Genomic DNA, 14,318 nt, shown 5'->3' with positions numbered 1-14,318 from the left:
TTTTCCATGTACTTTAATGGGGTCCACAAATGTATAACAACTTATGGTTCTGCCCTGACTCCAAGGAGACCTAACTCTCACCCTAGTAGTAACCCTACTTTAATTTTCATTGGTAGTGGGGGGTTTTCCCATGCTTTCCACTGAAATGTTTAGCAAACAATGAAGATAGGCAGATGTTGAAGTTTATTCCCCGTGCTTAGATATAACTGTGAATATTGTTTGATACATGCATCAATTTTCTATAATAAATAACAATGGGCAGACAAAAATGTCAGAAGTTGAGATTTTATCATATTACTGTACTTTCCGGCGTATAAGATGACTTTTGAAAGCGTTGAAATCGGTGCCGAAGTTGAGGGTCATCTTATACACCGAGTCGTCTTATATGCTGGAAATTACGGTAGTTTCTGGCGTATAAGATGACTTTCTAGGCATGCGACTCGGCGCCGAAGACGGGGGTCGTCTTATATGCCAGGTCGCCTTATACAGCGGAATATATGGTAGTTTTCCATCTTCCTCATTTATTATGCATCAATAGTCCATTCTATCTAAAGGATACCTCAGTTTTGTTAAATCTGCACTTCTGATTTCAAAAGAAACCTGGCACATAAAAATTACCTGTGGAGTGCTTTCTAGACACATTTCCATGAATGAAAAATCTTAACCTCTTTAACTTTCTATGTGTCATTCTGCTATTAAAGGCAGAAAGGAAAGGAAAGGAAAGAGCAACTTTTTATTTTTGATTACATGGTTTAAAAGAAGACAACAGGCAGAGAGAAAGGCAAAAGTAAAGCTTGGAAACCATCACTTTTGTGAAGTTGCTTTAATATTCATTCTGTAATTGTTGGCAGATATAGAAATAAAATGGTCTGCCAGGAATTACGCAAGAGGTTAACATTTGCTTCGCTATAAAGGAGGATGCTAGATGCTAGAGCAGCGGTTCTCAACCTATGGGTCGCGACCCCATTTGGGGTCGATCGACCATTTTTCGGGGGTCGCCAAAGATGGTGATCCACCATTCTTCGCGGCGCCATGCACGCGTGCAGCGCATGGGGTGGCACCGTGCACGCGTGTCACGCATGGGGGTGTCACACATGCGTGTCGCGCATGGGGGGTGCCGCGCATGCATGCCGTGCATGGGGGCCCCGCCCCCATGCGTGCGGCACAGCGCATGTGCAGAATGTTTATGTGACGGGGGTCGCCGTCACACAAACATTGAGAAGCACCATGCTAGAGAGAAAAAGGAAACCTTCTAAAATTGCCCTCATGTTCCTTTTTTGAGGTGCTGTGTGCACCTTTCTATCCTAACAGTTAGTAACTAGCTTTCTTTTTAAAAATGGAAACACTGACATTACTACGCTGACTTCCAGTGCAATTATTTTATTTCTTCACTTTTAATAGAGGCTGAAATGTCTATAGTGCTGTACTTGACAGATTCCTCAATTTAGCAGACAGCTGGATTGAGGGTATGTATTCTCCCTGCCCATAATGCTTGGTTTTCTCTACCAAATTCCAGGTTCCATATGAAATGCTTTACATGGAACCAACAGGCATATACGAGTCAGTATTTTCCAAATGTGTCTAGAAAAATCAATTAGAATGAAAATAAAATTAGTTTGGGAGTTTCATTTAGATCAGAGGTCTTCAAACTTGGCCCTTTTATGACTTGTGGACTTTAACTCCCAGAATTCCTCAGTCAGCCACGCTGGCTGAGGAATTCTGGGAGTTGAAGTCCACAAGTCATAAAAGGGCCAAGTTTGAAGACCCCTGATTTAGATGCATCCATACCTCTGTCTTGTATATCTGTAATGTAGGCTTTCATAAATTCTTTTTCAAACATCTCACGGTCACGGTCACTTTCTGTCATTTCTTGAATCTCCTGGAATGAGGTTGTTTCAAGAGGGTTATCCCTGAGGCTTATAAATCTGCAAGGTGATAACAAATTATCATGAAAAGGTTATATAATGCTTCTTATCATGAGCAGATTGTTACTTGCTATACCCAAATGATTTCTAACCCTACAAATTTTCTGTTCTTCCTACTTTGTCATAGAGCAAAGTCAATTTGTCTGTGAACAAAACTTTTCTACAATGTTCATTATCTATTAGAAATATTAATTAAGATGTGTCTTTCCTAGAAGCAAGCATAGGAAACACTAAAAGTGTAAGCTTAATTATTCAATCAAAAAGTATCCCCATATGTCTTGGTGCACTGAAGCTGCTAATGTCACATCATAGTCACTGAATATTAATTTGTATGGCTTTTTTTAAAACAAACAAATACACATAAACACACACACACAAACAAACAAACAATTGCCCGACTTATAGCAGGAGATTAGGAGCAATGTAATGCCTAGAATCTCATTTGTGTATTGTTAACAAAGAACTCTGATCCTCCTTATCCAGTTTTGTGGAATATTTATTCCTAATTATTCTTCTGAGAACAGAACTGTTTTCAGAGGCAGAGGCCTTGGAGTTTATGTCACTATGGACCAAGTGGTCTTTTATCTGGGAAAAAATGATTATGTAGTTCACACAGATTTTACTTTATGCATTTATGATGTATAATTGCACTCCAAACCATAAATGCAAATAATTGCTGTTACATGCTAAATGTTTATCTTAGCCTACCTCCTTCCTGATTATGACATAGCTGCTACATTTGATATTGTGCTGCCTATTCTGAAATTAAGAACCAAGACAATAACTGGAGTGATCAACAAGCCACCGCAGCCCATATATTTATTATAATATGTTTAAGATGCGTGGCATTAACTAATTAAATTACTGTGTTCTCTCACATTACGCATGGATAGACTCTCACCTTTGTCTGTGGAATCATCTTACTTGAGGTCTTTTACTTAAAAGCCACCCATTCAGAATCCAAACAAATAGCAAGACAAAATGCAAAAGAAGAAAAAGTGTCTGACTGTAACTGACTTACTTTAAGCTGGTGGAAGAGTCACAGATGGCTGTGGGCATCTGAACCAAATCATCACTACTCACAACCAATAAACTGAGTTTTGGCAAGTTGACTAGGGCTTGTGGAAGGTAGGTCAGTTTGTTCTTCTGCAGAAGAAGAGTTTGTAACTTCTCTAGCCTTAGAAAATTAACAAAATAGAAAAATTAAATGTGCATTATAGAGGGGCTGACAATTTTCTATTGCAAATTTATTTATATATATATGTGTGTATGTAGAACAGCAGATCAGTAAGGAGAAAAAGGGAAAACCCCGTGGCAGGACTCTGGTAATACCAGATTGGTAAGTGTACCCTATAACTAGTAGGAGAGACCGATTGGAGAGCACATCAATAGCAGCAGTAAGGGGAGGGGGAGCTTGATAAGGATGACAGAGGAGAAAAGTGCAAAATTGGAGTGCAAAGAAGAGAGGGCGGGACAACTAAGGCAATTACAGGCAATCAGGAAGAATGGCCCTATCACACAGGCAATGAGTAAGCAGTTAGATCGGCAAGGGTACAAAAAGAACCTCCCCACCCCCTGAGCCCTGCTCTGAGGATGCTGGCAGAGGACCAGCGAAAGCTAAGTTGTTTTTAACTTTGTATATAACTGTTTTTATTGTTTTAAGTATTGTTTTAACAATAAACAACTAGTTTATACCTCTCCCGGAGATCGAGGATTGCATTATTGAACAAATATGCCCACATTTTTGCAACCATTAAGGACATATTGGATGATGGACAAGCTGGGATGATGTGTATGGAAGGAGATAGGAGGGTGGATGATGTGGAATGGGGTGAGACACCTGGGTTGCGATCGCTGCGGGTGAGGAGGACCAATCGTAACTCAGTTGAGACACATAAAGGGGCTAGAAGAAAATTGAACGACCCGCGCCCCCCACCTACCAAGGAGAGTTGCGCGTGGGGAGGTGGGGGAATAGAAATGATTACCACAGGAAAGAGAGAGGAAAGGATCCTTTCTAGCCCCAGAATTAATAATAGAGGTATGCACAGCAGAGTACGGAGAGGGGATGGGAAGGAAACACATACTGCCATGAGAGATGCACTCAGAACTCAGCATGATGAGAATCTAGAAGCCGGATGCAGGCAATCAGAAACTGTATATAAGCTTCTCCCAATGACTGCTTTTTTAAACCCTGACGATGTTGGTTTGATTTATTAAATATTTTCTATTTATTCTCTTGGTGATCATTATTTGTTCATTTTTATAGTATATATATCTATACTATACATACTATACTATATATATCTATACATCTATAAGTAGGTTCTCCCATCGACCTGTTTATACCCTGACAATGATGGGTATAACCCTGACATCGAAAGCTTGGTTTTATTTATTAAAACTTTATAATAACATTAAAAATATGATCCCTGGGTGTATCCATATTCAAAATAAATAAATAAAAGTGAGCACCAGGGAATTCCAAACTGTATAAAAGTTTAATAAAATGCCAAGCTTTCGTCAGCAGCTGCCGACATCATCAGGGCTTAAAATGCTAGTTAGTGAGGAAGTCCTTTTATAGATTGGTCAAAGTCTGCACCTGCATCCTAGACCTCGTCATCAGGCCTAATTGATGCAACTGGAACACATATATACTGGCCTGATTGATTACACCTTGGCATTTTAACTGCTATACTGCAGTTCTACTTTTTACAATCTCTTTTGCCTTTGCAAGGCAAAAAAACTGTCTGAAAAACTTCCTGTGTATACTCCCTTGACTCGGCTGACAAAGAGGGGAGGAGAGCCTGTGGCTTGGTTGTTAAATCACTGCCTAGTATGTAAACTGCCCAGGTTCGAATCCCATAAAGTGTGTGGCTAACTGAAGAGAGCAGAATGAGCTTGAAACGGCCATCTTAGTCTCCCAATTTAATTCTTTAACTTTTTGTCAGAAAAAGAAAAAAGAAATTTGGATTTCTAAATGTTTCAAGTTGCAACTTGAGCCTGCTTAACACCCCTAGTTGGGGGGGGGCTGCAAGGCAAAAGAGATTGTAAAAAGTAGAACTGCAGTATAGCAGTTAAAATGCCAAGGTGTAATCAATCAGACCAGTCCGTCCAGCCAAAAAACTGCCGGCATCATCAGAGTTAGAATAGCAGGAGATCGGGAAGGCAGCTCATATAGCCTCCTGCCTCTGCGCCCGGGTCCTTGAGCATATCATCGGCCCATTGATTGTGTTAATCCGTATCTCACAGAATTGTTCCGCATTAGGCAAACTGTCTTTGACTCCACTGGTTGTTTTACAATCCTCAAGTGCTCTTTTAGAGCGTATGCAAGCACTTGGAGGGCGGTTGTCAATCCGTCTCTGTGCCCAGTCCCCCTCCCTCCCAGGGCCATTATCCTCCCTCACTCCCAAGGCCGTTGTCGTAATTCCTTCGTCCCAGTCCTGCAACAAGCAGCTATTCCTTCGGGGGAAGTCTTAGAGTGGAGCCCTGATAAGGTTTCAACAAGTTACAATGGAAAACTGGGTGAATTTGCTTGATGCGGAACAACTCTGTGCGATACGGATTAACACAATCAACGGGCCAATGACGCGCTCAAGGAGCCGGGCGCAGAGGCAGGAGGCTATAGGAGCTGCCTTCCCGATCTCCTGCTATTCTAATTCTGATGACGCCGGCAGTTTTTTGGCTGGACAAAAGCTTAGTGACTCTTTTTAACCACAGGCTTGTTTATATTAAACAGGCTGGTTTATTATACCCTGGTGTTCGTTTTTTCTTTTATTTGTTAGCATAATGCCCAGGATTCACATTTTTAGTATTTTAAAAGACACATACACACACACACACATATACATATACATATGTATATGTATATACATATGTATATACTCCTCGAAGCACGAAGCTGAAAACACCAGCCTGAAGATGACGAATGGGACTTCGTCGAAACGTCGCCAAGACACTTCCAATTTTACGCGGGAGAAAACCCAAATAACCAAAGACCTACATATATATATACATATATATATAATTGCCAGGTGTGAAAAGTGTCATTTGTTTGATATTCTCTTCTAGTCTAGGTTAAAAGGCAGAATGGCTGTTTGATTTCACATTGGTGGCAGCAGAAAGATTGCTGACATGCAATTTTTTGAAAAGCAGAGATAATGGACACTATTACATGGCCTTTCAAGCCATTATGCCTGCAGGGTTTCCAATTTATGCAAAACATATGCACAACTATTTATATGGCACATAGGAGAATATGCTACATGAAACCCAGTGTGTACAAACAGTAAATCACACACAAAAACACTGTTTCTATAGTTCCATTGCCTTTTGTTTTGGACTTCTGTAATAAATATGAAATTAAAATGGAATGAATAAAGCACTCCAATGAAGCATAAGTTTTAATTAAAAACTTATGAATGTCAGCTTATATACTCATTTCTTTCTAGGTTGCAAAGGTGGGATTGTGGCAAACAAATCGGATTCGTGCTGTTTTCTCACACTTATCAAAGGAAATTTGACAAATTTTCAAGTTTAAAAGTGTGCTTAGATACTGCTGTGAGAGATGGGAAAGTGTGTGTGCACGCAATTGCAGTACAGTTGCTTTAAATCTGAAAATATATTGGAGAGAGCTGACTTCTGAATCCTATGGACATATAATGTTATCAACACAGTCCTTTGGTTGGCTTTTATACCTTAATGTTTCAAAAACATAACTTGAGTTGTGAGTAAATTGCAGAATTCTACTGTGTCTGACTAAGGACACTCCCCCCCCCCATTTTCCTTTAGGACCAGTTCCAGACCTGACTGATCTTGCGGCCTCTGGTTTTAGAAGCTCAGACAATTTACTTCTGAGTTTGCCCTAGTTTATTGGAAACTGCTGTAAATTTGGTATTTTTTTTTCTTTTGACAGATATAGATCTACCAATTTTGTACTCTATTTTCGAGGGACTCATCTTGGATCCTGCTCCAAACCTCAAGACAGTGTTATTCTCTCTGTGTGTGCCCCTGTCCTTCTAGGTCAGTGTTTCTCAACCTGTGGGTCGGGACCCCATTTGGGGTCGAACGACCATTTCACGGGGGTCTCTAAACAACGCAGTCCACCATTTTTTCCCCTTTTCCTTAGCTGTGCTACTCCCTGTATTCTATTGGCTTTTGAAAGCCAATAGAATAGACTCTCTTGAATAGAGTCTAATTCTATTGGCTTTCAAAAGCCAATAGGAATTGTCCAAGCTGTTTGTGCCCTGCTGAGCCCGTCAAAAGTCCCATTCTGCAAACAGTGCTGCACCAGTTGAGTAGTCCTCGACTTACGACCGGTTGAATAGTCCTCGACTTACGATTGGTTGGGGGTCACGGCATTAAAAAGGTTGAGAACCACTGTTCTAGGTGATCCTCTAAGATGAAGGAAAGTAAGCCTAACATATATGGCCTGCAAAAATCCAAATGGCCACAAGATAAATTAAGGTTTTCCTGAATCTACCTGCTGCCATCTACCAATCAGCTGGATTTCTGCAGCCTACACTTGTTTCTTTGTTTATGAAGGGTCCTTGATACTGTCTGCTCTTGATGGTTTTCTTGCAAACGTTTCATTACCCAAACTAGGTAACATCATCGGTGCTACTAAGGATTGTGGTTTTCTCTCAGTTTATATTCTAGTGACTTGCCCTGTCAGTGTTGGTAGGAGTGGTTTTGGAGGTACTTGGGTTGGGCTGTTTATTGATTGTTTGCTTTGCAGTTCTTTGTTTGAGATATTGTTTACTTGATTCTTGGTCTGATATTAAACTTGGAGTTAATCTATGCTCATCTGGGTGCTAATTGCTGGTGGAGAGGTATGAAGGATACCAGTAATCCCTCATTTCAACCCTGAGCTACAGATATTCTCCTTTATTGGTTATTTATAAAATGTATTGATCATCCATCTTACCACAGGTAACTCTGAACATCTTACAGTCGTAACATTGTGTATGTATATGTATTAAAACATAATTAAATTAATACGAGCAAATGCCATTAGCCAATTACAGATGGGGAGGGCATGGCAGGGGTGCTCGATCAGCCACCTCCACTGTGATGTTCCCCCATTGGGGCACCAAACTAACTGCGAGGACCAGATTTTTGGCCTCTTACAAAAGGTCAGGAGGGTTGGGAAGGTGCAAGATATTCCAGAAGGCAGGTGCATCAGCAGAGAAGGCTCTTCTCCTGGACCCCAAAGCTAGATTTATTCTCCACCCTGTTAGAACAGCACCATCCTGTTCTCTGAACATCTCTTTATGCATTGGCTAAAAGTTATCTTTGCTATTCAATATCAAACAATCATAGCAATGCGTAGCCCAGGCCATCTGTACTGGGAAACACATCTGATTGAAAAATTGCTAGGATTTCAGTACAGAATCTCATAGGGATATTGAGCAACAACACTGATTGGTTTGTGATATTATCTGGGTATATTCTTAGCAATTGAGGATGGGAGAAGTGAAGATGATAGTGGATCAGTTTCAGATTGCTTTGTAAGAGGACACAAGGAAGCCCTGTCTTCAACAGGGTTGTAAACTCGGCACTTTGTGGCTCTAGCATAAATGAGCTTGACAGTTTTCCAATCACATATAAATGTTGACAAAATAGCCAGGCAATGCTTTATTTGCTAAAACCAACCATCACTGCAAAAACCATATAAAAAACTACCTGTCTATGTCTTGTGGGAGATCTCTCAGACCATTGTTACTTATATCAAGCCACTGCAGATTTGACATCCGGAGTATACATATTGGGATTGAAAAGAATTTGTTTGTTGATACATCTACAAAACTCACTTGTTTCAAATTGCTTAGCTGTAAAGAAACAGTATGTTATTTAATAAACACTCAAATGAGGAAATAGACTACAATTATAGTTGATATTTTGCGGTCAATTGCGCTATGTTGCATATCGGCCATAAGGCTACACTCCATTATTTTCAAAATGAGGCCACGTTCAGAATCAAACATTTTCAGTATTTTCTATTTGTTGCATGCAAAGTACATCTTCCCTCAGGGAAGTTCCTTGTTTAATAGACTATTGCATTTTATCTGACTGAAACAACAATATTTTACATATTGGTATTCACAGCAATTCCTATTAAACAGGATTTTGAATAACACAACTCTATAATTATGCCATGTCTGGGTTTTAAACTAAGTTTATGTCTCCTAAATTACCTCTCAGTAATTGGCAAATGGTTCAATTACTTTAATTAAAAATAATAATAATACAAATAAGTTGCTTTCTTTCCAGGGACATCCACAGGCTATGACCACAAATGTTGAAATAGTGACCATGATAGTATGACTGAAGCATCGCCTCTTTTTATGTCTGCAACATAAGGCACAGAGAGAGCTTCAATTTCACCCTCATGGCAGCCAACTTGACTTTTTTGACCATACATTGTAAACATCCTTGCTTCATCCTCATGGTGTGTACTACCTAAAGAAAAGACAAGGTGACTATATAGAAATTGATGAGACCTGACAGTTGAATCTCTTACAGATCATTTAAGGATAGCAAGCAACAGCATTGCCAGATAAGGCTCAAGACAGACAAAATGGTAAGTATGGTATTGTGATTAAAGCCCTGATCCTTTGTAACTGTGTATAACATCAATAACATAGATTTAGATGCTTCAACAGTAGTCTTGATAATTTTGACCCTTGCAGATATTTTTGGCAGTCAAATAATTTGAAGGTATCAGGTAAGCTGAATACCTAAGAGATGTTCAGAAATTTTTGTCCTCCAACATCAGGGAACCACTTGGGGCCTTAAGAAGAATAGGGTTGGGTGAGATTATACTTTCTTTCTGACTCATGTTCACACATACATAATAAATCCATCTCATTGCTTCATAGCAGATCAGATCGTGTCACATCCACTTTCACATATGGAGGAGAAAGATAAAGTTAAGTAATAACTGCAAAAATCTGATAATGACATGGCACCCAAATAAATATTTCATTTGCAATTTCTCCAAACCCAGTAAAGTGAGGCTTAGGAAATACTGCTATTGTTATATTCTTGTAAGTTTGAAAAACACAAATTCTAAACCACCCCTGGTTGTACTTCTTGTATCTCAAGAATAGTGATACTTGCCATTTCCAGTGGTGTCCACAGGGGGAATCAAATTCTGTAAGATGGCTGCACACTGTCATAATTAAAGCCCTGTGTCTTTTGTCACACACATGGGACTTCAATTGTAATGTTTTGTCTGCCATCAGCAAATTTCTTTATGGCTAAATCATGTATATTTTTTATTTATTCTTTAAAGATTAGCTGAAAGTCAGATATAATGTAAATATATTTTTTTCATAAAACTAAAGATTATATCTGGACTCCAAATATCTATAGGAGTCCTAGATGGAAACCAAGAGATACAGAAAACTCAAGTCTTTTCTTCCAGTTCTTACAATCCGTATAAGGTAGTTCTCCTGTAGCTGACATCATAAAGATATTTTTACTCAGATATTTACTATGATATTGACATAGTAAGCTTGGTCAGACTGGTTGAATAATCATGGTGGCGCAGTGGTTAGAATGCAGTATGGCAGACTAATTCAGTTCACTGCCAGGAGTTTGATCCTCGCCAGATCAAGTTTGACTCAGCCTTCCAGCCTTCCAAAGTCAGTAAAATGAGGACCCAGATTATTGGGGGCAATATGCTGACTCTGTAAACCACTTAGAGAGGGCTGTAAAGCACTAAAGCACTATAAGTCTAAGTGCTATTGCTATTGAATAGTATTTTCTTGTAGTGAAAACTGACCCAGACTTGCTTACTCCAAATATACAGTTTGCCCTAGTTTTCTCACCTTTAGTTGAGGCTAGGGTTTTATAAGGATTCTGAATCTTTATTTGAAATATCAGAAGTGAGGAGGTTTAATGAGAAAATATAAACACTGTGTATCACCCAAAACTGTACCTCTTCCCATAGACTGGGTGATTCCCTACTAGGGATTCATAATCATTATCTTTAATCAATTAGTTTAGTATGATGGTAACAGGTGACAATTCTAAATGAGAAGCCATGCACATCCCATCAAAAAACTCTGAGGCACTCCAAATCATATATTCAATAGTCCTTTAAAAGATAACATAGAGAAGAAATGTTATATGACTAAGAAGCTGCTAACTGGGTTTAGAAATAAATATTTGAAAGAAAGGTCTCACAGCAGTAGCACCATTTTATTATTACTATAAAAATGATTTATGGCAGTACGCTAAATACTTTTGCCTGAACAACAGCTTTCCAAAGCATGTCTTTTTTAAAAAAAAACTATATTATTGCTGGATTTAAAATTAATTATCCAATCCAAAATAGATATTAAAGGAAATAGTGTTTTTATTCTTACTCAAACAAAATAATCTCCACTGTAAAAAATGTATGAAACTATTTAATATATTGTTGTTAGAAGAAAGCTAAAAGTACTAACCTAACTGTGTAATCTGGTTGATTTATTACCGTGTTTCCCCCAAAATAAGACCCGGTCTTATATTTTTTTGCCTACAAAAAAATTTGGAGGGTGTCTTACTTTAGGACCGCCACAGCCAGGTCTCCCACACCCCAACACCTGTCATGGCACTGCTTGACTTCTTCTGCAGCCACTTGCCCCCACTTGTGGCCAGACACCATGTGGTGCATTGCACCATTGCCATTGCTCGCTGCAGGACTTTGGGCTGCTTCTACTGCTAATGGCAAGAAACCGCACAGCACTTCAGGCTAGTTCACTGCTCGCATAGCGCTTTGGGCCATTTCTGCTGCTTGTGGCAGGAGGCCATGTGGTTCTTTGGGCCGTTTCCACTGCTCGCGGCGGGAGCAGTGGAAATGGCCTGAAGTGCCACGTGGCCTCCTGCCGCAAGCAGCAGAAATGGCCCAAAGCGCTGTGCGAGCAGCAGAAGCGGCCCGAAGTGCTACATGACCAGTGGAAGTGGCCCAAAGCACCATACTGCATCTTGCCACGAGCAGCAGCAATGGTGCAATGCACCACATGGTGTCTGGCTACAAGTGGCAGCAAGCAGCCGCAGAAGACAAATAGCAGTGCAATAGGTGTCAGGGTGTTGGAGGCCTGGCTGTGGTGGTCCTATTGGTAGGATAAGTGGGTGTGGGGCTCATGGGGCAGCTTCACACACCCCTTCCCCCACCCTAGCTTGATTTTTAGGGGTGTGTCTTTTCCCAAAGTAGGGCTTAGTTTTGGGGTAGGGCTTATATTAGGCCAATACCCAAAAATCAAGCTAGGGCTTATTATCGGGCTGAGTCTTACTTTCGGGGAAACACGGTAGTAGCATGTGGAGCCTAAAACGTGTCTTCCAAGCTTTAAAAGGCAACATGGCCATGGCTGAGGGTCAGCTGAACTAACTCCAACTGGCTAGATGATTTGACATTAGCCATTCAGCTTCTGACTTAAAGAGGGGAATTGAAATAAAAATGCTGATATATGTATGACTTTAGCCAGGAGAATCTTTGTCTGCAATGTGACTTCTCTACGTCTTCTATCTTCTCTGCCACTTTGACATTTCTCTTCAGGTATATTTTGACAACCACAGTGATTTTGAAGAAAGAACCTCAGTCACTAAATCCCAACAGTTTTCTCCTGGCAGAAGAAAAATTTTGGTGGTGGAGAGCAATTTCTACCAACAGGAGTGATTTATTCTGGTCCAATCCACTCAGTTGTGGATTGACCAATTTTCTTGGCACATTTTGGCATCAGGATTGTTCCAGAATACTGTAACAGTAACACATCAATTGTGTAAAAGCCATTTAAATTTAATGGAGTATATTCCAAGTAAATGATTATAAAACTGTAGCTTCAGAGGACGTTTTTGCCCCCACTTAATTGACAGTAATCCTCAAAGATCATGTAGTGTTTGGCCCGTGTTTAGTCAAAATATACTTTTTAATATATAATTTTTATTTTATATTTTTGATTATAATAGTAAAAACATATAAACTTAAAGAGGAAGAAAAATAAAATATGCAAGAAAAAAGGAGAAAATGAGAATATAATAAAGACAAAAGAAATATATAAAGAAGTAACTTCCAGCATTCATCACAAATATAAACAAATAAAGTGTCTCCACCCTCTATAGGGACAGAAACAAATTTCTCTACATTACATATCCCATTCCTTATCTACAGACAAATCTATAACACGTCAACTTTTCAGTCCAAACTTCAACCAAAAAAAATTATGAAGGGTTGCCAGCTTTATAACAATATATCTTATTTTGATGAAATAAATCAACTTTACATTCCTTCCTTTTATTTTTAACAGCCTTAATCTTTACTTCATTCAAATATTGCTGTAGGATTGATTTATGTCAAGTTCTTCTTTGCTCCATTGCACAAATTTCTTCAAGGCTTTTCATAAATCCCAAAAGAAAAAAAATCATCCAGGTCTCTGTTTTGGTTTGTCATTTGTATTTCTCTTTTGAGTTTTAAAACAACAGCCAGTTTTGTTTTGTTTTGTTTTTTGTGAATTCAATAAAGCATCCAGTCATTCTCTGGTCTTTCATTTGTAAATCAACTCATAAAAAATGTGTTTGACTTCTGTCATTTCTTCAATAATCTTTTTGGATATAGTCTATCCATAGAAGCAGACATCATTACTAACACTAATGATATTATGGCTAATAATTTCAGGCTCCACTCTTCAAATTCTCCTTTACTATTTCTAGCATTATAGCATTTGTCATCATTTATAAGTCCCTTGTACATAAAAGCCTGTAATTTTTTCCCCCTCTGATTAGGAACTTTAGTCCTCTCTAGTTTCTAAAATCATAACATTATTTATCTTTGTTATGCCTTGCAATGATAAATAATAATCTGTCTCCCACAAGAAAATTATAAAGAATATAATTTATAATTAATTCCATAATGATATAGTAAAAGTCAATATTTTAAATTCACCTGGAACCTCCATCCATTTATAACTTTATTAGATCAAAAGTTCTTATGCTTCTGATAATTTTTCTTTTCCTCAAATTGAAGGTGAATTCACCTGATGAACACTGTTCAAACTTGTTCGTCAAAAGGTCTTTTATAGCTTTAAGATATTTAATAGGCAATTTCCAAAACTGATTAGGAAGTGAAGTTTGTGAATTTAGTGTTATTTAAAAGGCTCTGCCACAGTTGTGAGCAAGATGGATAATCCCATTGTCCCCCAATGTTCAAATCTGTAAAAAAAAAACACTGTCCTACCATCTCCTCATGAGGACCATCCATATGGAGTACATGTGGGTGATCTCCTATCCTCTACTTATTCTGGGAGGCTTTAAGGAACAGGTCTATGTACCAGTCCTTGGTCTTTGTCCTAGGCATTGGCTCCATTTTCACAGGGCTGTCTTAAGTTTGCAATGCCTTCCCCAGAAGTCTTC

The 14,318-nt window shown here is 39.0% G+C and overlaps 1 protein-coding gene across 1 annotated transcript in view; it reads right to left on the bottom strand.

Moving 5' to 3' along the window:
- Positions 1-14,318, bottom strand: part of LRRC2 (leucine rich repeat containing 2) — a 79,118-nt gene that overhangs the window by 5,961 nt on the left and 58,839 nt on the right. Inside the window, exons 6-8 of the mRNA XM_039346408.1 lie at positions 8,607-8,752; positions 2,947-3,102; positions 1,789-1,925 (exon numbers count right to left, since the gene is read on the bottom strand). Of these exons, the coding sequence (XP_039202342.1) occupies positions 1,789-1,925; positions 2,947-3,102; positions 8,607-8,752 (439 nt within the window). The remainder of the gene's footprint in view (positions 1-1,788; positions 1,926-2,946; positions 3,103-8,606; positions 8,753-14,318) is intronic.

The sequence above is a fragment of the Crotalus tigris genome, unplaced genomic scaffold (genome assembly GCF_016545835.1).
Source record: "Crotalus tigris isolate CLP2741 ecotype Arizona unplaced genomic scaffold, ASM1654583v1 scf7180000017993.1374955, whole genome shotgun sequence".
NCBI classification, from domain to species: domain Eukaryota; kingdom Metazoa; phylum Chordata; class Lepidosauria; order Squamata; family Viperidae; genus Crotalus; species Crotalus tigris.
The sequence above is the reverse complement of the archived record's forward strand: the minus strand, read 5'-3'. Positions and strand labels throughout refer to the sequence as shown.